Source organism: Pipistrellus hanaki (assembly GCF_964339955.1).
Source record: "Pipistrellus hanaki genome assembly, chromosome: 4".
Classification (NCBI taxonomy): domain Eukaryota; kingdom Metazoa; phylum Chordata; class Mammalia; order Chiroptera; family Vespertilionidae; genus Pipistrellus; species Pipistrellus hanaki.
Genome location: NC_140506.1, coordinates 40,251,246 through 40,275,517, shown reverse-complemented (window position 1 = coordinate 40,275,517; position 24,272 = coordinate 40,251,246). Strand labels below are relative to the sequence as shown.

The 24,272-nt window shown below is 36.5% G+C and overlaps 1 protein-coding gene across 2 annotated transcripts in view; it reads right to left on the bottom strand.

The window, feature by feature from the left end:
- The window catches only part of XRCC4 (X-ray repair cross complementing 4), a 165,260-nt gene extending 141,009 nt beyond the window's left edge, over nt 1-24,251 (bottom strand). Inside the window, exons 1-2 of one of the 2 annotated variants that reach the window (XM_084881375.1) lie at nt 24,135-24,251; nt 5,309-5,457 (exon numbers count right to left, since the gene is read on the bottom strand). In XM_084881375.1, the coding sequence (XP_084737501.1) occupies nt 5,309-5,447 (139 nt within the window). In that variant the 5' untranslated portion in view covers nt 5,448-5,457; nt 24,135-24,251. Of the gene's footprint in view, nt 1-5,308; nt 5,458-23,940; nt 24,010-24,134 lie in introns of those variants that run through there. The other variant, XM_084881376.1, reaches the window with a different exon arrangement.
- Nucleotides 24,252-24,272: the final 21 nt, after the last annotated feature.

Below are 24,272 nucleotides of genomic sequence, written 5' to 3'. Positions count from 1 at the left end.
TTAACATGATAACATTTCCAAATTTCTTTCTTTATATAAAGAGCCCAGCTCCAATTCCTTAAGAGGCCTGCAGTCTTAATATCACATCACACTCAAATATTACAATCACAGACATCTAGACATATGTAGTTCAGATATTCAATGAGCCTATATAGTCAAGCTTTTGTTGCCATTAACCACTCTGGTTTTCAGCTATCTCCACATACCTGGCACCTGGGGATTTCTCTTTCTTACATTTCAAGTGTTGCGATAGATCTTGTATCTGTCTGCTTTTCAAATTACAAGGTTTAATCCACATTTGTTTGGAATGAGTGTGCAATTGGGTAGTTTTCCGTGTCTGATTAAGCTACCACAAAGATGCAAGACCATCGGTTCTATATTTTTACACTTAAAGGTTACATTTATTTATCCCATTCCTCATAACACTGAAAGATAGACATTATTTTCATTTTACAAAGAAGAAAATTGAGGCTCAACGAGATCAAGTAATAGTCTTGGGTCATAGAGTCAATAAGCGGTGAATCTACAATTCATATTTATGTCTCTCTGGTTGTTCTATTTGGACATGAGGCAGAGATATGAGATGTGGGATAAAATATCTTCTTCCATGATACTGAGAAACATTAATATGAAGTATTACAGAAAACAAAGAATCCGTGAAAATACAAGAGGTTTTCTTAATGTTCGTCTGTGTGCTAACAAGTATCTGGAAGTCCCATGACAGGCAATAAGGAAGCGATCCATATATATTTAATGAGCAATTTTTGATAATAAGTCTAATATTGAAAAGAGTCTCAACGCAGCCTTTGAAGACAGGTAAGAATAAAAATATCTTATATTCTTTTGTGATTTTTACAGTTTCTAAAATATTTTCACATATTTTTTCTCTCTGAAGCAGATACATATTTAAGATGATCATCACTATCAAATCTATTCACCTTTAAAATACCCTATTAGCCCTTCAGAAACAATATACAAATAAGAAGATAAATGCTTTCTAATTGAGGAATCCTATATAATAAAAGCATAATTTGCAAATAGACCAAATGGCAGAACAACTGGTCGCTATGATGCACACTGATGACCAGGAAGCAGGCGCCCAACACAGGATCTGCCACCAGCCTGTAAGCTGCAGGCCAGCCAAGGCAGGTGCCAGCAGGGCTCCTCCCCCACTGATATCGCTGCCAGTCACCCCACAGATCGGCCCTGATCACTGGCTAGGCCTAGGGACCCTTCCCATGCATCAATTTTGTGCACTGGGCTCCCAATAATTTCATATTTTGTGATTGGATAATTTTAAAGAGTTGCAATTAATTCACAAGAGAAATAAAAATCTGTAGAAGCCATCTTTAATGCAGCTATTGACAAACGTATAAAACACAAAAAAAGAAAAATAGATTCTCATTGATAAAACATAGTTAAAAGTATTTTATACTTCATTAAAATGAAAACTATCTGAAAATATTTAGTATAATTTATTGATTCATTTATTTTAAAACATTTCATAAACTTCTAGTATGTGCCAGTCACTATTCTAGGCACCAGGGATACAACAGTTAAAGAGAGACAAAAATGCCAATCTATAGAGCATAGATTCAGATAATAACATCTTAGATATCATCTTATGTTACCCCATCTGTGAATGCTGCATTGATTATTATGGAATATTTCATTTTAAAGAAGAAAAAAACATACAAAAGAAAATTATCTTTCTTTTTCTTAACTGAACTTATTGGAATGACACTGGCTCACAAAACCCCATATATTTCAAGTATACAGCTCAACAAAAAATCATCTACACACTACAGTGTATACCAATCACCCAAAACAAAGTCTCCTTTGTTCTCCATTTATTTTTCCTGTTAATCCTCACCTGAGGATATTTTTTTCCCATTGATTTTTAGAGAGGTAGGAGGGAGGGAGGGGGAAGAGGAGTAAAAGGATGAGAGAAAGAGAGAGATAGAGAAAGAGAGAGAGAGAGAAACATGACATGAGAGACATGTGGATTGGCTGCCTTCCACATAGAATTAAACCGGCAACCCTTCATTGCTTGGGCAGATCCTTTAACCACTGAGCAACACCAGACAAAGCTTGGTCCCCATTTATCCCTGCTTTGTCCATCTCTTCCTATCCTCACCTCCCCTTTCTTTCTGGCTATCACTGTACACTGTTGCCTGTGTCTATGTGTTATACATATACAAATACATATATGCTTTCATGCTTAATCCTTTCACCTTCTTTCATCCAGCCTCCCAACAAACCCCTTGCCTCTGACAGCTGTCAGTCTGTTCTGTGTAACCATACCTGTTTCTATTTCGTTCGTCAGTTTTATCTTTCTAGTTACTAGTACACTCATCCTTTCAAAACTTGCTTAATAAAAAGGGACCAGCTTTTTAAAAATTTTTACTTGAACATGTCCTATAACAACAAATGTGAAATTTTCACTGCCTATTTAGAATTTCAATCTTAAAAAAACAACAGCTTAGCTACCAGTTTCGAATTTTGTGCTAAGACTATCTGAAAGGAGCACAGCTGTAAGCATTCAATACTCCAAAAGCTTCAGTGACCAGGATTAAAAGCCACGGAAATAATAAAACTCAGCAAGGATATGGAAATTTTTTTCAGACAGGTAAAAGCCAAGCAGGCATCATTTTCTCACTGTGTATGGGTAGGTGAAAATGTAAGGAAAGAAAATTCTTTCCTTTGGATTCTTATGTATAACGAACTAAAATGGCCTCACTTTACTATCCCATTCATTAAAAATTCTTTTCCACTGAGCCCTGCCACATAATCTCCATATAGGTCACCAAATATTAATGTTTAGGACAAGTATAAGTGGATATAATTATGATAATAAAAGAATTCTACAATTTAATTTACTCTTCAATGAAATTTAAACTATTCCAGAGATGAGTGACATAAGTTTTTTACTGCTGACTGTAACTCTTATAAATGTCACATAACAGCCATCGATCATTAGCCCACTTTGTGACTTAACCCTGTGATATTACCCCCTATAATGGTGAAGTGCTGATAGACCACGAGATAATTAGACCCCCAAAACATTCATTAGATAAAACATTGCTAATGGAAAAGAAATCAGTGAGTTTAGTGTGTGGGAGATTAAAAAGAACCCCACATCCTTTTAATTTCACTCAAATGAAAAGAGAAAAAAATTATTCAAATTGAAGGTTGCAGTAACCAAAAAGTTGTACAAAAAGCAGGATGAGGTATAGGAAGGAAATCCATTTTCATGTTTCAATTATTTAATTGTTTCAATGTTCTCAATCATATTATTGTCTATCTGTAAACCAAATTATATTTATGTAATAAGCCTTAAATAAACATGGAAACAATGTTATATTATTTGGTTTTCATATTTTGTCCCCAAAATTTAAACAAGAAAATGGAAATGAATAATAAAAGTATAAAACATATGTGAGATTTAAAACTTTATCAGATATCTTTGAATAGAAAGTGACCAATGCACTGGAAAATTTTCTGTTTGAAACTTTGTTTAGTACAGGAAGCCAACCCAACAAGTATCCAGAAGTTTGATATCTAACATTTGTGACACTAATTTTAAAGGATGATATAGTATGTTAGAGAAGTATTGCAAAAGTTGAAAGAAGATAGTAATAGTATGTAAATTAACATGATAAAATTATTTTACCTAAAACATCATTCACAACTATAGAAATGACTGTTGCATAGCTATCAAAATAGTTCTTAAAATCTTTTGATTAATACTTTAGAGGAGTGTTAAAACTTTGTTATATAAGTAAAACATAATTCTAGATTTCTAATAGTATATGTGCCATGTTCCATAAATTATTTCAAAGCCATTAGCCTTTTTAAAAAGATTATCACCAAGATAAAAATAATCAAGAGTCCCTAGCTCATGTGCTCAGTGGTTAGAGCTTGGGTGTAAGCACCAAAGGATCTTGGGTTCAATTCTGGTCAAGGGCATGCATATACCTTGGTTGCACATTTGATCCATGGCCCCAGTCGGGGAGTATGTGAGAGGCAATCAATCAATGAGGATAAATAAATAAATAATTCAATCGTCTATTTCACATACTAATTGCCCAAATCCAATATATAGGTTTAAACCATGCATTATAAACCTTTAGGCTATAAGTTCTGTTTTGTTTTGTTACAAAGGTGATATATGTTCATAAGAAAATAATTTAATGTGAGTATATAAAGTATATATACACATATATATACAAAGGGGTAATATGCTAAGTGTCTGTCTTGGTAATGACATCACATAGCAACTCCTGGTTTCCTCTCCCTAGTGACTAGCCTCCTTGGAGTTTCTTCAGCCCAAGAACATGGCTTGCTTCACAGCCAGGTGGGAACATTTTACCAAATGTCTGTGAAGCGTTTTCAAGTGCCTCAACTAATTTGATCCTCACAGAAGTCCTGGAGCAGATAGATAAGAGACTCGATGGAATACTATTTTCTTTTCACTACCTGGAAAACAAAGATTTAGAAAGCTTAGAAACTTGATCCAACTGAAAAGAAGAAATGGTGGACCTTGAAAATGACTTCAGTTTTTTCACTGCGCAGAATATAGATAAACACAGCTGCAGTGAAATATTTTACCCTTTGTTCGCCCTGTGTGATCTACAATAATAATCTGCTTCGTGTTAATATTTACTGCTGTGTTTCTGACAATTACATGAAAGAGAAGTTGGGTGCTTCACTGGGCTGGAAAAAGTTTAGCTAAATCATAAAGCAGATCTAATTAAGCAAGTTTATTTATATATATATGCGATATACATGTGCGATACATATAAAGCTCTCGCTGGCGCCAAGTGCATACATGTTTAGATCTGTCATTGTTGATCATGAATTTGGCTAACACTTCTATTATAGAGAAATGGCGAATAGCAATATTAAAATATTTCTTCTAATTACTCACATTTCAATGTTCACAAATTCAAGCACCAGACTACTAATATAACATAAAAAGAAAAGCACCACTACTCTACTCCACCAAACCAACACATCGTTTGGTATAAATATGTCATTTAAAAGTCCAACCAAATTCAAATACTAAGGCTCAAATGGTAACCAGAATTTGCAGACTCTTATTTCTCTATCCTTCTATAAATATTAATTATACAAAATGGCATTAAATACAATACAAATCTGTATACAACTTAGATATCAATAACAAGTAAAAGCAACAATATTAATTATATCCAACACCTATTTAAAAAAAACAAAACACTTTAATTTGAACTATCACTGACAACTGAAAAATAGATGCTTACTGAAATTTTACTTTTTATATTACCTGTCCCGGTCCATGCTGACTGGCCATCAGTAAGTGTAACAGCAAAGCCAGATCCAAGTGTTTTTTCCCAACTGACTTGTAGAAAATGAATTCTATCAGGTTCAGAAGCAAGGCAGATTCTGATTACTTTTTTCTCCATTTCTGATCACCTATCATATAAGAATAAAATTAATATTTTAGCAAGAAATTATGACTATCAAACAGCAATGCTTTCTGTATTGGTTTCTCAGCTATAGCAACAAGAAAATAAGTTAAAAACAAAACAAAACTGTAATAGTTAGCCAACTACTAAACTCAATCAGTTCTGTTCAATCCTGATTCACTATTTTTAAAAATATGAAAAGCGGAGGCCCATTAATGGCGAATGATTTGCCCAAATCATGAAGCTAAATAATTACTATCTCCAATATGAAGAGTAAATTTTCTACAAGATCCAATAGCCTCTTTCTCTGTCTGAGAAAGACTATTTGAAATTATTTAAAACAGGCAATAAGAATAAAGATTAAGAAAAGAAATTTTTAGAATCAAAAGTTGGTAGTACCTAGTCAGTCATGCCTTCCCCAGGAAAGAAGTTACCAAGCTCAGTGACTCACTTGGTCCCCTGAGACAGGAATACCTTTTAATAGAGATGTATTATATGGAAGTATTTAAACTTAACCAATAAACAATTTTTTGTGTTTATAAAGTTTGTATTGAAGTATTATATACAGGGAAAAGTATACATATAAAAATACAACTTTATGAATATAATGTTGAGCAAATCCATGTAAGCAATATCTAAATCAAGAATATTACCATCTGCCCTACCAGGTTTGGCTCAGTAGATAGAGCACTGGCCTGTGAAATAAAGAGTTCCAGGTTCGATTCCGATCAAGGGCACATGCCCAGATTGTGGGCTTGATCCCCACTAGAGGCCCGGTGCACAAATTAGTGCATGAGTGGGGTCCCGACGGGATGCAATCAGCCCTATGGGCAGGTGGTGGAATGCCCTTGCCGGCCTGGGATCCAGATCCGTCCCACTGACATTTGCACTGGTTGCTGGAAGCCACCTTGAGGAGCATCTAGGGAGGGGAAGCAGCTGTGGTGCCCAATGCCGATTTCTAGGAGGCCAAGAGCACTGTCAGGATGGTGCCCAAGGTGCTGGTCTGTCAGTGCCTGCCCCATTCTCCAGAGATTGGGCCTGTAGGACTAATGATGGAGTGAGTGGCTACCACTGGGCTGGTGGGTCACCAGGATGGGTCAGTAAGCTGAGCAGCACTCCCACTGTGGAAGCACACTGACCACCAGGGGATAGCTCCTGCGTTAAGCATCTTTCCCTTGGTGGTCAGTGTGTATCATAGCAACTGGTTGACCAGTCATTCTGGTTGTTCAGTTGTTTGGTCAATTAGGCTTTTATATATATAATAGAGGCCCATTGCAGGAAGATTCCTGCAAGAATAGATCTTTCTTGGGCCTATTCCTGAAAGAATAGGGCTTCCAACAGACAGAGCCAAGTAGCGAAGGAAGCGAAATCTGCCAGCGGGCTTCGCTCTCTTCTCCACTGCCTTGCTCTCTACCATCTCTGCTGCCTTGTTCCCTTCTCTGCCATCTTGCTCCCTTCTGCAGTACTTGGCTTCTTTCTATGCCATCTTCAGTCTTCGCTCCACACCTGCGCATGCAAATTAACCACCATCTTTGTTGGGTTAATTTGCATACTCACTCCTGATTGGCTGATGGTTGTGGCGAAGGGATGGTCAATTTGAATGTTTCTCTTTTATTAGTGTAGAAGACTAGAGGCCCTATGCACGAAATTTGGGCAAGAGTAGGCCTTCTTTTCCCTTGCTGCCAGCACTGGTTTCCCTCTGGCACCCGGGACTGGGGCTTCCTAGCCTCTGGCCACCAGCAGGCACCTGGGACCCAGACTTCCCTCACAGCCCCACCCAGCTTTGTCCGGAAGGATGCCCAATCTAATTAGCATATCACACTTTTATTATAAACACACGGCATATTTTATTTTCTGTCTGGCTTCTTTTACTCAAAATTATATTTGAGAAATTTATGCATATTTCTTAAGAGTTGTATGAAGATCATGTATACTATTCCATTATGTATAGTATAATTTGTTGATCCATTCTACTAGTGATAGACATTTGAATACATTCCAGGTTTTTACTATCACAAATAGTGCTGCCATAAACATTCTAGCAAACACCTACAGCGTATATACATATGGTCAGTTTTAATACTATACAGACAAAAATTTTCTAAAAGGTTTGTGCCAATATATACTTGGTATAAGAAAGCTTGCTTGACATCCTTGCAAACATTTCTCATCTTTTTAATTTTAGCCATTTTAATATGTATGCAGTATATTAGGGCTTTAATTATTATTCCCAGATGAGAAATAATATTGTGTACTTTTTATATATTTATTGGGCATCTGAATATCAAGTTTTGTGCAGCATCTGTTCAGTTGTCTTTTTCTTATTGATGTCCTTGTTTTTTCTTTATTTGTTCTTTATATTGTGGGTATTAATCCTTTTATAAATATACTAGAGGCCTGATGCACAAATTTGTACACAGGTGAGGTCCCAGCTTGTACCCCCAGGCTCGCAGTCCCTGCTCATGCCCTCAGCCTTGCAGCCCCACAACCCTGCAGCCCTGCCTGGCAGCCCACCATGGTCTGTTGCCACCCCCTCACCTGCTTTACCACCCCCACCAGATGATTGATCAGGGCCTGGACCCCCACCGGCTCCCTCAGTGCTTAGAAGCCAGGCGGCGGCCCCACAACCCACCGCTGCCACTGGTCGCCGCAATAGGGCCCTGCTCGCACCAACCTTGGCCTAGTGCAGCCCACTCACCTGTCCCACCATCCTGCCACAATCCCCCTCTCATCGGGACCCATCTGGGCCAGCAGCACCTCCACTGCCGCCTGCTGCCAGAACCACATCGCCAGCACCTGCCATGTTCCACACCATTCCCAGTGGTTGACACACATCATAGTGAACAAACTCCCAGTCGAACAACCATCCGAGGGGACAAGTTGCATATTAGGCTTTTATTATATAGGATGTATCGTGAATATCTTCAACTCTGCAAGTTACCTTTTCATTTCCATAATGGTATCTTTGCATGAAATGTTCTTAATTTTAATGAAGTTACAATTTACCAAAATATTTATGGAAATATTTTTTGTGTTCTGCTTTAGAACTCTTTGGGCACTAAGATGTTCTCCTATGGCTATCTCAAAGCTTTATAATTTTATCTCTCACATTTAGATCTGCAATTGATTTCTGTGCATTGTATCCAGGAGGAGTCAAAATATATATTTTTTCACATGGATATCAAATTGATCCAGTCCTATTTATTAAAGACTATCCTTCCCTGACTGCACTGCTGAATCTCCTTCGTCTTCAGTCATGTGACTGAATATGTATATAAGGTTCAATATTGTTTCTTTGTTTCTGCAGGGGTGCAATTTTATGTTTTACTAGAGGCTCAGTGCAAAAATTTTGTGTACACGTAGGGTCCCAAGGCCTGGCCAGTGATCCGGGTCAATCATGGCCTTCCAGCTACTGGCCAGTTCCTTCCTGCATTCTGCGCTGCCCCTGGTGGTCAGCATACATCATAGCAAGCGATTGAACTCCTGGTCGAACTCCCAAGGGAACACTGCATATTAGCCTTTTATATGTATAGAAGATATTTGGCTTATCAAGTTTACATTGAATAATGATTCTGTCACTGTGACCCAACATATTATAATATCTTCCTGATCTTGCCATTTGGAAATTTAATAAACCTTCCTCCTAAGTATTAAAATAACTTATGTAAAATTTTATCAGGACAAGCTTGAGCATAGACATCTGTGGCTTACAATAAGAAACAAGCCTCTCATAGACATCAATCAATACTCAGTAGCTATATTGCTGTTATCTCCATTTAAATCACAAGGACCCAGGGAAGTCCTTTGTAAAACCTACCTACTCCACAAGTCTAGCAATACTCTGTTTTTAAAAGGAGAATAAATTAAGACTTGAGACTTTTTCTAGTGATTCACTCTCATTTTGGTGTGTTTTTTTTTTGTGTGTGAAATTCTTCTGGAAATTCACTCTAGAACCTTGCCCTGCTGACCTCAAACTTACCAGACTACAATATGACACATTTTATTTCGTTCAAAGGAAACCACATTTTTCTAATACTAGAATATCCTTTGACCATGTCTCTTCATGGTCATGGTCTCCTGCTTTTTTGCTTCTACATGCTCTCCGTGTATTGTAGAAGCAAAAAAGCAAAACCAAAGAAATGGCCTAAAAATTAATTACAAATATGCAAAGAATAAACGATAAAAAGTCAAATCCAGGAATAAAGCACAAACTTCGAAGATAGAAAACTAAAGAGAATTATCTTTTAATTACATAGCATGAATCTCTGACTAGATGATCCTAAAAAAGATAAAAGGATATTCCGTAACCTTTTATTTGGGGAGAAGAATGTAAATTTGCTTCGAATTTTTATGACCAATAAATATAGCATGCTACAAAAATCCAAAAATAAATTATTGTCATTTCATTGACAACTGACTACATTTTAATAAAAGCAAATTTTTACATCAGAACTTCTACTTTCCTTTTTCAATTTAAAACTATTATGTTCTTATAAATGAAGCATCATATTTTTCTAATTAACAATGAATATAAAAATAAAAACAACTCACTCTGTCAACTCCTCACAAAACAACACTAGTTTACTATAGATCTCTGTTTTTTGGAAGTGGAAAAGATGCTTAATAGTAGAATGTTAAAGTTATACAAGGAAGTCGAGAAAGTTTCATAATAAAGAGAAAAATATCTAAAATTAAGAGTCCATAATACTTCCAAATTGATGAATAAGAAGTAATTCTTAATTTCTACCTAAAGTTTATTCAGAAAAATATTATTCTTCCCAGTAAAAAACAAAATTATAAAATATTCATACTTCAGTCATCTCAATTAAGCATGTTGACATTTCAAACATATGTAAATTTGTAATACTAACATCAGAATCACTAAAAATATATATAATAATTGTTAAATATTTCATTTAGTCCCAATTTTTCCTACATCGAGGCCATTATTGCCTATATGTGTTTAACTCTGAACTGCATTACCCATTTGGGAATAATGCTTTTAGATCAATTAGTTAATACACTTAACATGCAGTGAATTACTCACATGCTCCATAATCCTTAAATTTGAAAACTACTGGAAAATGTGTGTTACTGTTTTTTTAAGCCAATCATTGAAAAAGACACATAGAAACTTACACAATTATAATGGAGGAAAGGAGGGTAATATTAACTACTTATGAAGGCCACATTTTGCCTCTACAAAATTTACATACAAACACACACTTACACAAATTATTTATTCTTAAATGTGCCTCATGAACCACAGCTATTGCAGGCAATGACTGTAACTTTGTGAAAGGGAAACACAGTACTTAGAATTACTTCACTAAAACAGTAGTTGGTTTCACTGCTATTTTTTTTACCATATTTGAAACAAGTAACAAATTTTAAAGTATATAGATAAATTAACTTAAAATTCAATATTCCAAATGCCCACCAGTAACTCATCCTACTCACAATTACACAAAGGGCTTTAATTTTAATAATCTTAAAAAGATATTTAAGAATTAGATTAGTTTTAGCAACAGCTTTGAATTATTAATCTTTCAAATATTTTCCAATTTTCTGATTAACTCTAGGTACTCATCACAAAAACAAATTAATATCATTTCAAAGATTCTATTATTTTAGTAAACTCAGATTTGAAACCATGGATGCTACATGTGAGCTGAGTTTAAGCACTTAATATATTGATAGCCATATGTGACAGCTCAGTTTTCTATAAATATTTTGTGTAAGTAGCCTCAGAAATGTTTTCTTCATAAACTGAATCCTAATTTCCTAATAAAACAATATTTCGTAATAAATAAAGTACTTCATTATTTTACTTATTTACTGAGAACATCCTCTCAATAACTAACAAATACAAAATACCTAAGAACAACAGAAAAAGAAAAAAAAAAGATTGACTTGGATTAACTTTTAAGATTCAGTATGAACAAGTCAACTGCCTCTTTGCTTTCACCAGGCATGTAAATAAAAATAGTCAATCATAGGAGTTTTGGTTTTTTTGCCCAAAGACTACTTGAAGAAAAGTGGTGCGATCCTTTTCAAAGGGACTGATTGATTAGGCCATAAGAAAGCCAGACTCTGTTATCTAGGGGTACTAAAGGTCAGTCTAGTATCATTACCTCTCCCAGCCAGAGCCAAGGATCTAACACAAGCCTGCAGGTGGAAACAGTTAGATCCCACCCCAATTTGTACATCAGTAACTTTATTGAGGCTCAGAACAGTTGAGAATTGAGAGGCTTATCTTTAGTACTTTGTGTCTTTGATACTTGGCTTCTCTCTTAGAAGAGAAATAAGTTGTTGGCTGGTATGCAATTGATGTGATCTACACTCTGAACAAACACCATTCACAGTTGCCTCTGAATAAACAAGACACTTTTTAAATTAGTTTACAAAGAATTTTGTATGCCCTTTTGGATGCTGATAAGGAGCAGTGCAGAAGCCAACTCTCTTAGGTCAGCTCAAGTTAGTGACAACACTGTATCATTGATAACACTATTTGGAACTTGAGCCTCTTTCAGTTTCCTGCATAGTAAGTTGTGGTTTCTTTTCAAGCTGCTTGGGCTGCAGGTGTTCAAACTTCTGCAGCTATGCCAAGGAGTTGTACTTACAGATCAGAAAGGGCTAAATGCATGTTTCTAATGAAGCAATTAAACTTAAGTGCCCCCTTGTTGAGAAAAGTAGGCTGATACCTAAAGTGAGTTTGGAATAAAGATTAGCACAGAGCGCATGCTGTTAGTAGTCTGTAATTAGATTACTGATCACATTATTTTGTCTAACCTTATGTTTTTGTTCAAGGAGAAGAGCCCCAGCCAGTTTGGCTCAGTGGATAGAGCATAGGCCCCCAGACTGAAGGGTTCGATTCCAGTCCAGGGTAGGAACCTCGGTTGCAGGCTCTAAGAGCCCAGGTCCTATTGGGACTTGCTGGAGGCAAGTAATGGATTGTCTCTCTCACAGCGACGTTTCTCCCTGTCTCCTCCCACCCTTCTATTCTCTCTCTAAAAATCAATGGGAAAATATCCTTGGTGAGGATTAACAACAAAAAAGAAAGAAAAAAGGTAAATTGCAAATCAAAAGTGTGCTGATAATTTTTTCTTAACTCCATCACATTTTAAAAATTCAAGGGTATGACCATATATAATCCTATATAATAAAAAGCTAATATGCAAATTGACTGAACTGCAGAACAACCGGCCGCTATGACACGTAATGACCACCAGGGGGGCAGACGCTCAATGCAGGAGTGGTCAGTGCACTCTCAGAGCGGGAGCACTGCTCAGACAAAAGCTCTGAGCTGGGTTTATGGCTGGCATGTGCAGCAGGTGGCAGGAGCCTCTCTTGCCTCCATGGTAGTACTAAGGATATTCAACTGACAGCTTAGGCTCACTCCCTTTGGGACTCCGGCCTAAGCCATCAGTCAGACATCCCACAAGGGCTCCCAGACTACGAGAGGGTGCAGGCCGGGCTGAGGGACCCCATGAGTTCACAAATTTCATACACTGGTCCTCTAGTTGTTAGATTTTTTTAAAAAGAAAGGTTTAGGCAACAAATATTGAGCTATTTACTTGTGATAAGGCAAACATCATACAATAATTCAGGAAAACTAAATGTAAAGGACTATTTCCCTATTTAATATTTTTTAAAAATTGACTATTTGTATATATCTTGTCAAAATTCTCATATTGCAATATTTTAATTATTCCTAGCATTTTCATTATTAATAGCTTGTCAACTTGCTAGTTGGTGTTATCTAATATTAAAGTTTTGTTTTGAAAAAATGACCATAAAACCAATTTACCTTTATATTTCGAAAGCAATTAAAACAAAAATATCACACTAACCTTATTTAAAAGAAATGCTTTCCTGAAGTAATCTTTTCAAATTAGAATTTTCTAAATTTTAAGGGTAAAGTATGTATAGGACTATGAAATAGTCACTTTCTAATCATGGTAGGATTATCTCCATTCTATTAAGTTTGAAAATGAAAACAAAGTGACCATCTTCCCAGGTTCAGCTGAGATTTTATTGATTTTAATATTGAAAGTCCTATATTCCTAGAGGGTTAGGAAACCCCCAACCCCAAGCAAATTAGAATGGTTGATTTACGTTAAGTAAGAGTAAAATATAGTTAAGACTGTGGGCATAATCTTATTCAAAATTCATACTACATAGCTGATGTTCAAAGAAGACATTATGTTAACAATATGATGCTTCATAAATAAAATATTAGAAATATAAAATAAGTCTAAAAAATTAGGTCATAGTCCATTCTCAATTATCTCTCATAACTGTGGAATGCCAGCTGCTGCCATTTCAAATATCATATTTACTGTTCATTTCCTCTGCTAAATCTTTTACAAATGCCATTAATAAGCATTAGTTTCAGTGAGTCATTTAAATTTAACTTCCTCTTCTTTCTTTTCTCTTACTTATGGAAGTATTTAAAAACAATAAAATAGCCTAAATAAATTTCCCACATTAAATCTAATGTATAGTATTCCAAATGCCCTTAAAATTTGACCAAAAGTTCCAAGACTATGAATTGTTTATATTTATCAAAAGAACACTCTTGATTACAAATAATGAGGGCAGATGAATGAGTATACTTAGCATTTTAGAAACTTTCACAAGAACACTTCAGTTCTAATTTCAGTTTCATGTGAGAATGACACTTAACAGAACTAAAGATATCATAGTACCTGAAATATGGCATTATTAAGCAACAGTCTTTTCTCATTAAGAATTCAATATTTATGATTTCTTAAGCTTCAAAATCTTGACACCTCTCTCAGATTTTACTTTCAGAAAAGTTAGGATATTCTTATGAAACACCATCAGTTATGCTTATAATCTTTTCTACATGAAAAATATGCTGCTCAGAATTGAAATGTAACTAAAGGCAGTTGTGTGGAAAAGGAACAAGACTTGCACTGTACTTTTTTTCATTCACAAACCCACCATTTATTTAAAACTGCATCCATTTATCTCCCTATTTTCTAATAGCAAACAAGGAAATGAATGATAATATTGGGGTACAAATGAAAGTTAATCCTACCTAATTCATCCATACAAAAATATTTGAGAACCATATGAAATTGTCAGTATTTAACAAATTTTAACCCACAAAGAATGGCAATTTTACATGGTTGAAATGATAGTAATAAACAGTGCATGCAGATTACATTCCTAATTGGATGAATAATTACATACTTCCTATGCTGCAATTTCAACCACATCTCTGAATATATTTTGGACAACTTTATTGGGAGGAGGCTCCAAGATAGAAGCAAAGATTTAATTCTAAGTCTGCTTGGATCATACATTCCCAAACTGAACTGAAACTTTGAACATCTAAAATTTAAATCAAGCCTTGTACATTTAAAGCGAGGGTAAAAATCCTAATGCCTCCAGGAGATATGTGGGTCAGGTTTAAACCCCCCTTATCCATGGGGAACCCCTCGCCTTGGATGCCTGAAACCATGAATAGTATCAAACCATATCCTATATAATAAAAGGATAATATGCACATTGACCCAAACAACAGAACAACTGGGAACAACTGGTCACTATGACACACACTGACCAGCAGGGGACAGATGGTCAACACAGGGGCTGCCCTCTGGTGGAGATCAGTGTGCTCCAAAGGTGGAACTCCGCTCAGTCACAATCCAGGCTGACAGCCGCAAGCGCAGCAGCGGTGGTGGTGGGAGCCTCTCCCTCCTCCTCCGCAGTGCTAAGGACGTCCGACTGCGGCTTAGACCTGCTCCCTATAGGGAGCGAGCCTAAGCTGTCAGTCAGACATCCCACGGGGGCTTCCAGGATGCCAGAGGGATGTCTGACTGCCAGCTTAGGCCTGCTCCCGGCAGGTGGATATTCCCTGAGGGGTTCCAGACTGCGAGAAGGTGCAGGCTGGGCTAAGCCCCCTCCACTCCCCACCCAGTGCACGAATTTTTGCATGCCGAGCCTCTAGTATATACTATATGAGAATCTTAAAAGCAGCAAAAGAAAAACAACTCGTTGCATACAAAGGAAACTCCTTAAGGCTATCAGCAGATTTTTCAGCTGAAACTCCACAGGCAAGAATTGAGTGGCATAACATATTCAAGTGCTGAAAGAAAAAAACTTCCAACAAAGAATTAATTCTCTAGCTGCAAGTTTATCATTAAGAGTTGAAGAGATTAAAAGTTCTTCAAATAAACAAAAGCTAAAAGAGTACATCACCACTAAACTAGCCTTACAAGAAAGAAATGACACAAATTAAGGCAAAAAGCATACAAAAGTAAAAATCTCACTATAAAAAGGTAAATATATAGCAAAGATAGATCACTCACTTATGAAGCAAATATAAAGGTTAAAGGACAAAAGTAGTAAAATTAACTAAATGACAATAATTAGTTCAGGGATACACAAAATAAGATGATGCAAATGTTGTGTGGACTTCAGCAAATCATTTAATTTTCTTAACCTAAATTATCTCATGCTACCTGCAAAACAGCTGGAAGTAAGCGACTGTGCATATTCCATCAGTGATATGTATGCACCATACACTTTGGGAAACACAGTATTCAATAACAGGAAATTTTACATTTTAAACTTACTATGCTTACACTCTCATATGACATTTCCAAAACACTGGACAACTTTTTTCATCCTATATAATAAAAGGGTAATATGCAAATAGACCAATTGGCAGAACAACTGAACAACCAATCAAAGCATAATATGCTAATGATATGCTAAGACTGCTCAACTGCTAGCTATGACGTGCACTGACCAACAGGGGGCAGTGCTCCGACCAGTAGGTTAGCTTGCTATGGGGGTCCAGCCAATTGGGACTGAGCAAGATGGGCCAGACATGCCCTGGAGCCCTCCAGCAGTCCCTCCCTGGCTCCATCATGCACCCGGGGGGTCCCTCAGCCTGGCCTGTGCCTCTCACAATCTGGGACTCCTCGGAGGATGTCAGAGAGCCTATTTCAGCCCGATCCTGAAGGCCATTCCCCTTGGGAGGGCACCAGTTGCAGGGCTCATGTATGGAGAGCTCTGCTATGGCAGTGCGGGCCTCTCCCAATCGGGACTCACTGGGCACAAGCCCGCGGCAGGCACAGTGGAGCCGGGATGAGTGGGAGTGGCAAGCAGGAGCTGCAGGTGGCCTTGGACTGCGGGTTTTGGCCCAATCCCTACAGACCACCTATAGGGACCCCACTCGTGCACGAATTCATGCACTGGGCCTCTAGTTGCTATATAATAAACACTTGAATATTTTGAGCAAATTTGTATTTTCATGTTTATCAAGGTGTTTATAGAAACAAATAGTGTATAGCTTCTAACAGAATATCTGACCTCAAATGAACTTTGCATTCATTCTTCACAATATAAACATAACATTATGTGCTTAAATGATTAAATTGCTAAGTAAAATCTATCAATTTTTGCTATCAAAAAAGAGAAACACTGACAGGTGCAGTTGCAATACCCCTAATTTATGACCTTCTGGAACTGTTTTTAGGACTATCACTCAAAAAAACATGAAGTTTAACCTCCTTCTAAAGTTTGCATAACAGATGTAAGATTGAGTGGTTCCAATGACTCATTATAGAAGCTTCAAACATCCTTCTACTTTACATCAAATACAGTGATATTCTTATGGGATTTAACAGTGTTGATGTGTGATATTCAACCATACATAGCAACTTAACTCACTCTTTTCTCCAGACTTTCATCTTAGTTGTTAGATGATAACCAGAACAAATTTCCTTATCACATTTAAACTTGAAAAACTTTTTTTTTTTTTAATCTTCACCTGAGGATATTTTTCCATTGATTTTTAGAGAGTGGGAGAGGGAAAGACAGAAACATCTATGTGACAGAAGCACGTCGATTGGTTGCTGCCTGCATGCACCTGACCAGGGTCCAGGCTTGGGAGGAGCCTGTAACCTAAGTACATGCCCTTGATCACAATCAAACCCAGGACCCTTCACTTCAGTCCACAGGCCAATACTCTTATCCACTGAGCCAAACCAGCCAGTGCCAGAAACTTCATATGTTTCCTATATTGCTAAATTCTCAGAGCACAAACTTTTAGTTCCCAAAGGTAATATCTAAGTCATGACTTGGGCCAATTTTTATAAGAATAATGCTTAAATTGAAGAGGTTGGTTCCTAAACATAATATTAAGGGAAGATTTTTAAAAATCAATTTACACATAAGTATCATAGAACAACTAATTTACAAAGTTATAAATTACAATCATGCTGTCATGTTTAAAAAACACTTAAGTGAAGCCCACATATGGAACTATATCAATGTACTCTATTGTATAAGCACCTACCTACAAATTAGCAAAGAAGCATCAATAATTTTCTAAATATTAACTTTTTAACTGCCCCACATTTAACAGATGCTATATATTTTTTCTGAGCAACTGTTCATTTGGACATGTTCCTTATTATTCATATACTGTATTCAATGCTAGTGTAATATTCTTAAACAGGAACTTGGAAATTTCCAAATTCTATGGTAAATATTGACAAATCATGTCCATATTTGTACTGTAAGGACTTCGAGTCTCTTCAACAATGGCTGCATCTTATTTCTTAGCAGCACTTGTTTCTGTTCCAATTGAGCAAGTTCTTTCTTTATCCAATAAAATTCTCATTAACTGTTCGATAAATTTATAAAGCTAAAAGAATCCTCTCAAGCAAAAAACCGATTAAGCTCTGTGCTTATTTCGAGTTTGGTCACTTCTGCATGGTGAGTAAAGCTCAAAGAAACCAGTCACGAATTCAGGAGTGTCCTCCAAGCAGTATTTGGTTTTGATTACTTAATCTCAAGCCTAATCATTTTCAGCTCCACAAATGAGAAGGAACAAATTGCCCATCCTTCTATTGTTTTAAAGATGGTCACCTTTCCTACAGGAAACAGATTATAGCAAATGCAGCATTGATTTTATACTCAAGAGACCAAGCTTGAAATCAAAACTCTACTGCTACGAAGATGAGTGACTTTGGTCAGGCCAATACATTAAAACGTTGATTGACTACCTATGTACCCAGGCTTGGATATCCCAAAGATGAGAATGTGATATCCCACATTCTCAGCTCTCCAGGGACACAGAAACACACAAAGATAAGTATTACAAGTCTCAAAAGTGCAGAGGCAGGGTGAGAGCTCCTCTGGAAAGCTGCACATTAGCAGCCTGACACTGAAGGAAAGATTCCTTGAGTTACATCTTTTAAGATATGAATCTTATAGTGTAAAAAAAAAAAAAAATGATTTAGGGATGGATATGAATCTTAAAGTGTAAAAAAAAAAAAAAAATGATTTAGGAAAAAGATAAAGTAAGGCATTCCAGGAAGAAGAATCCGCAGGAGCAAAGGCAAGAAATAGCATGATAAATGAAAACGATAAATAATTCAATGTTTCGGACGGATCGTAAATCAAGGTTTACAATTAAAATACCCAGTCAAGTTTAATTATTTAACCAAAACATATTGTATACTCCCAAACAGTATTTTAGAAAAGGGCATAATAGAATGGGATAAAAATTCTTGCCTTTCTGAAGTTCACATTTTAATAGGAGCAAACAATTAAAATTATACCTAATAAGTATTAGAATATGGTGGTAAGTACTATAGTAAAAGGTGAAGATAAAACAGGATAGAGGAAAATGAGAGCACAGAAGCCAGCTGGGAGAAGAGGGGAATCAGCTGCAAAACTACAATTTTAATTAGGAAATTAAGGCAGGCTTTATTGAAAAGGTGATGTCTGAACACATACATAAAGGAGATGAAGGAATTAGTTGTGTGGATGTCTGGGAAGAAGCAGTCCAAGTAGAGGAAGCAGCCAGTACAAAGGCCCTAAAGTGGAAATGGGCCTAGCATACTTAGGAAACAAGGCAGCCAGTGTGGCTGGAGCAGAGTGAGGAGGCAGAGAATATGAAGGAATAAAGTAAGAGAGGTAATGGAGAACCAGCTCATGTAGAGTCTTGTCAAATGAGAAGACATGAAATGTTTTTAAGCAAAAAAGCAATGTGACATTTGCTTTTAATAAACTTTTTATTAGAGAATAATTCTGAATTTACTGAAAAGTTGCAAATGCAGAATTCCCATATACCCTTCATACAGTTTCCTCTAAAATTAACACCTTATATTACCATGGTGCAATTATCAAAACAAAGAAACCAACATTGGTGCACTACTATTAGGTGGACTTCAAACTACTCAGATTTTACCAGTTTTTCCCACTAATATTTTTTTTGTCTACTCTAGGACTCAATCTAGGATAACATATTGCATTTAGAATCTTATATTTTAATGCAATTTTTTACTTAAATTTAATAGTATCACTATTCTCATACTGTATGAGAATAATCTGTAGAGAAGCAAGGATTAAAGAATGCAGGGAGACCAGATAGAACATTATTACTGCAACCCAAACAAGAAATGATAGTGGCTAATGACAGACACCCAAGCAAAAGATGATCAGAATACTAACAGTAGAAATAGTAGGAAACAGTCAAATTCTAGGTATATTTTATAGAAAGAATCAATAGGATTTGCTGATGGACTGGATGGAATATAAGAGAGAGTAGAGAATGACTCCAAATATTTAACTTTTAGCAATTGGCTGTACAGAATTGCCATCAGCTGAAATGAGAAAGAATGGGGCAGGGGGGTAAAAGAGTTTAGTTTCTGACATTTAAGTTTGAATATCTTGAAGAAAACAAGTGGAGATGTGGAGGTAGAAAGCTGGATATGTGAGTTTGGAGTTCAGAAAGAGAAGGAACAAGAAATATGAATTTGATAGTCTTCAGTATACAGATGGTATTTAAAGTCATTAAGACTTGATATTATCAAGAGGGAGTGTAGACAGAGGAAAAGAGAACCAAAGACTGCACTCTGGAGCACTTCAATAATAAGAGACCAGGACTAACTGAAGGATGACTGAGAAGGAACAAACAGTAAGTAAAAGAAAAACCAAGAGTGTGAAGTCCAGGAAATCAAGTGAAGAAAATATATCATCAAAAAAAGAATGATCAATTGTGCCAAAAGTTGCTTACAGTTCAAATGGTAACAAATGAAAATGATCACACGTAGAGATCACTGGTAATGCTAAAAAAAAAAAAAAAAAAAGCATTTTGTAGGTGTGTGGGAGCAATTGCCATTTTGAAATAATCCCAAAATATGCTTTCTGGGATATTGATTATTTAAAGCTAGTTAAATAATCAGGAAAAATCTTTTACCTTCCCCCAACAGCTTAAGGGAATTTAAACAAAGGTCCTGCTTCAGAAAGAGAGCTATTATCATAGACAATTATAATTTAACTAGAGGCCTGTTGTAGGAAGATTCCTGCAAGAATAGGGCTTCCTGTGGCCGTCTCCGCTGCCCAGCCTGCTTCCCTCCCTTCTCTGCCATCCCACTCCCTTCTGCAGGCTTGGCTTCCTTCTACTCTGTCTTCAGTCTTCATTTTGTGCCTGAATATGCAAAATAGCCGCCATCTTGGTTGGGTTGATTTGCATACTCATTCTAGATTGGCTAGTGGGTGTGGCTTGTGGTCTTATGTAGGTACAGTCAATTTGCATGTTTTTCTTTTATTAATGTAGATAAGAAGTAGTATATGATAAGGAGGAACCTACCAAGGCTCCTTTGACCAAAGTCCTCACTGCAGTTAAAAGATGACTCAGGAAACATTTATTTACAAAATATCTGCTTTTCTATTTCTAAGTTTGCTTCCCTACCGTATATAGTCCCAAACCCTCTATCCCTTACCCTTCTCCTGGGCTCAAAATAGCATATGAGCCTTAACTACCCAATTTGTCCTCTTGTCACATTTTCTTATGACACTTCTGTAATATGTAATAAACCTGGTTATTTTCTCTTATTAATGTATCTTATATTTACTTATTAGTCCAGCCAGGGAACATTATTTTTTCTTCCCTCATACAAGAAAGAATAGAAAAAAGTTTAGGATTTAGAGTATAGAAAACTAAGGATTTTTCAGAAGAGCAAATCAATAGGGTTGGAAGTTGAGAAAGGTTAAGGTAAAAAAAAAACAAAAACAAAAAAAAACATGCAAGCCAAACAAAACTTTTATGAGTCTTAATCTACAAGCCATGGGAAAAGAGAATAAAAAAAAGAGAAGGGAAAGGACAAAGACAAATACTAGAACATGAAGAACCTCAACCTCAAACTATGGTGGCTACAAAGTTAAATAAAACCATTTAATATATGTGAATATCAGTGAATGAAAGAAAATGGGAAGTCATATAAAAGGAAAGCTTCAATACTAGATACAAAGTAAAAAGAGAAAAGCTGGAGAAAGTGGTCTAGTGTTATAAAAGCAATACCAATTTATCTTAAAAACCTTTTGAGTGTCTAACATGCAAGTCAATAAGCTCTACATCATTATCCCTCCCTTTAAGGAATTTTTAATTTAGTGAAAGAGAAAGCTAGACACAATAAGCAATGCTTACTGTGTGCTTATTAATGCCAAATTCTTGAAGAGATGATTTACTTTATGAACTCATTTAAGTCTCATAACACTGGAGAAGACTCTGAATTCTCTCCACATAAAAATATAAATATGCACTATTTTTACATAAAATTCGAGGAAACCAATGAAATCAAAATTGAAAATATTCGTGACAACAGTTTTTGAATAAAGGAATGACAGAGTTAGATTTTATTTTTAGTAAGTAAAGGATCTAAGATGATTTAGTAAGAAATGAAAATTCATAGCAGTGCTGCCAGAAAAGAGACTTTTAAAATAGTCAGCAATGTAAGATAGTACCTAAAATATTTTTTTTTTATTAAATTATTATCTGTGTAGTTCATTGGCAGTAAAAACCAAAAGCAGTAGATTTATGTACTTAATGATCAGGTAGCACAACTACTAACTTCCCACCTCTCACCACAGGTCAGATTAATTTTGTTTGCTGTTACATTTATAAAAAAAATTATTAATTTTGTTTGCTATGTTACATTTATAAAATAAAACAAAACATATGTTTAGCTTCATGTATTGCCATTTGTGTTCCTCAATGAAAAAGTTTAACTGGCTAATACTATTCTTTATTCTTTTGAAGCTGAAGTACATAAGTGCCCATGGCCTAAAATTAATTGTAATACATAAATACAGTGTGATCTTGAACTTCAGCTTCCTAGTGCTCTTCACAGGTGGCTTGAAGCACAGCTTCACACAGAAGTATTTCCCTTAAATGTTCATGTAGATCAAGACAATCTTCACATGAAAGCAAAAAGTCATGAAATCTCAACACATTTACTACTTTAGAAGCCAAGCTTGATGAGATGCACAACATAACTGCTATAACTAAGCCAAATTTGTTTATCTTGAATGGCAAGACTTGTAAGGTATAAGTGGCTTGGTTTCTTATAGAAGAGGTTACTGTACACTTTTTACACATTTCTTACTCTCCTCTTTCCCATGATCATTAAATTTCTCCAAGAAACAGGCCATCTTTATTCCTCTGCTGCACTCTCATTTTCCCATTAATAAAGCTCAATAAAAACTTGATAAAATTGTACATTTGACCAACTCTTGACAATTCAGTAGATTGGAAAGTTAATTACATTTTTTAAAAACTGAATGTGGTAGCAAACAATATAATCACATAACAGAAATCTAATGTTTTAATCACCATGCTGCCTTAAATATAGAAGGATCTCATAGTTTGGCCAAATATAGCTAAAGATCTCATATAGTTTGGCCAAAGACTAATAAATCAACTCCTTATTAGTTTCTTTCTCATTTTTCCTCTATCCATTTTCTGAGTTAATAAAGAATGTAGAAAATAGCATTCTGAAAAGAACTCTGCTGAGGGGGAAGAAAATAAACTATACATCTGGAGCCAACGAGTTGTCATAATTTTCTGATTCATTTAAGGGGGTAGAGGAATAAACTCGAAGAATTCCAAAAACTATGCAAATTGAATACGTCAACGCGCCTGTGTTATCTAGGGTATGCGAATAAAAAAAAAATTGGGGGGGAATATAGCCTCAGCTACTGTGATTATTAAAATTAGAGAACGCTAAATAATACTAATTAGAAGAAAAGGTTGGCATATGACTCGTCTTGCCGTTGGATCACTTCTCTAGAGTACATAACCGGCTAGTGAACTCAGGAAAGGGCAGGTGCTCTCCATCCCTGACCACAGACAGTTGCCCGTGATCCCAAAGGGCCAACATTGCAGCCCCAGATGCAACTTGTTGACTGTTTACAAAAAGCTGGAGGTTGGGAGAGGGAAGAGGCCAGTGTTAGAGAAAAGATCCAACCGCCTACTCAACACAACCCTCCCGATTCCAGGCTCCTCTTCATCCAAGACCGTTATAGAGCATTTCAAAGACGCTTTGTAATCCAAAGGGAGACACTGACAAGGGGGCCCAGCTGGGTCACGCCCCGCGGATCCGGCCAGCGAACCCAGGCGCCCCGGAGTCCACAATCGGAGGGCCCCGTAGCTTACACATTCAAGGGGATCCTGGTGGGGAAATGCCCACGGACTGCGGAGTTCTAGACGGAAAAAAAAAGGGATCTAAAAACAATGAAAATTTAAAAAATGAAAAGGGGCGGGGGGGGGAGAACAAGCAAAAAAAAAAAAAAGGGCAAGACTCCAATTCCTGTTACTTAAGGAGGCCAGCCGTGGCTTCTGAAACCTACCTCTCAGTGACTCGACTTCCGGTCTCCTCCAAAAGGCCCGCTCCCACAGGCTGACGGCCCGCAGCCAATGAGAGGGTCATCTACTTCCGCAGGAGCGCGTGACGTCACCAACTCCCGCCTTCTTCCGGTGGAAAGGAG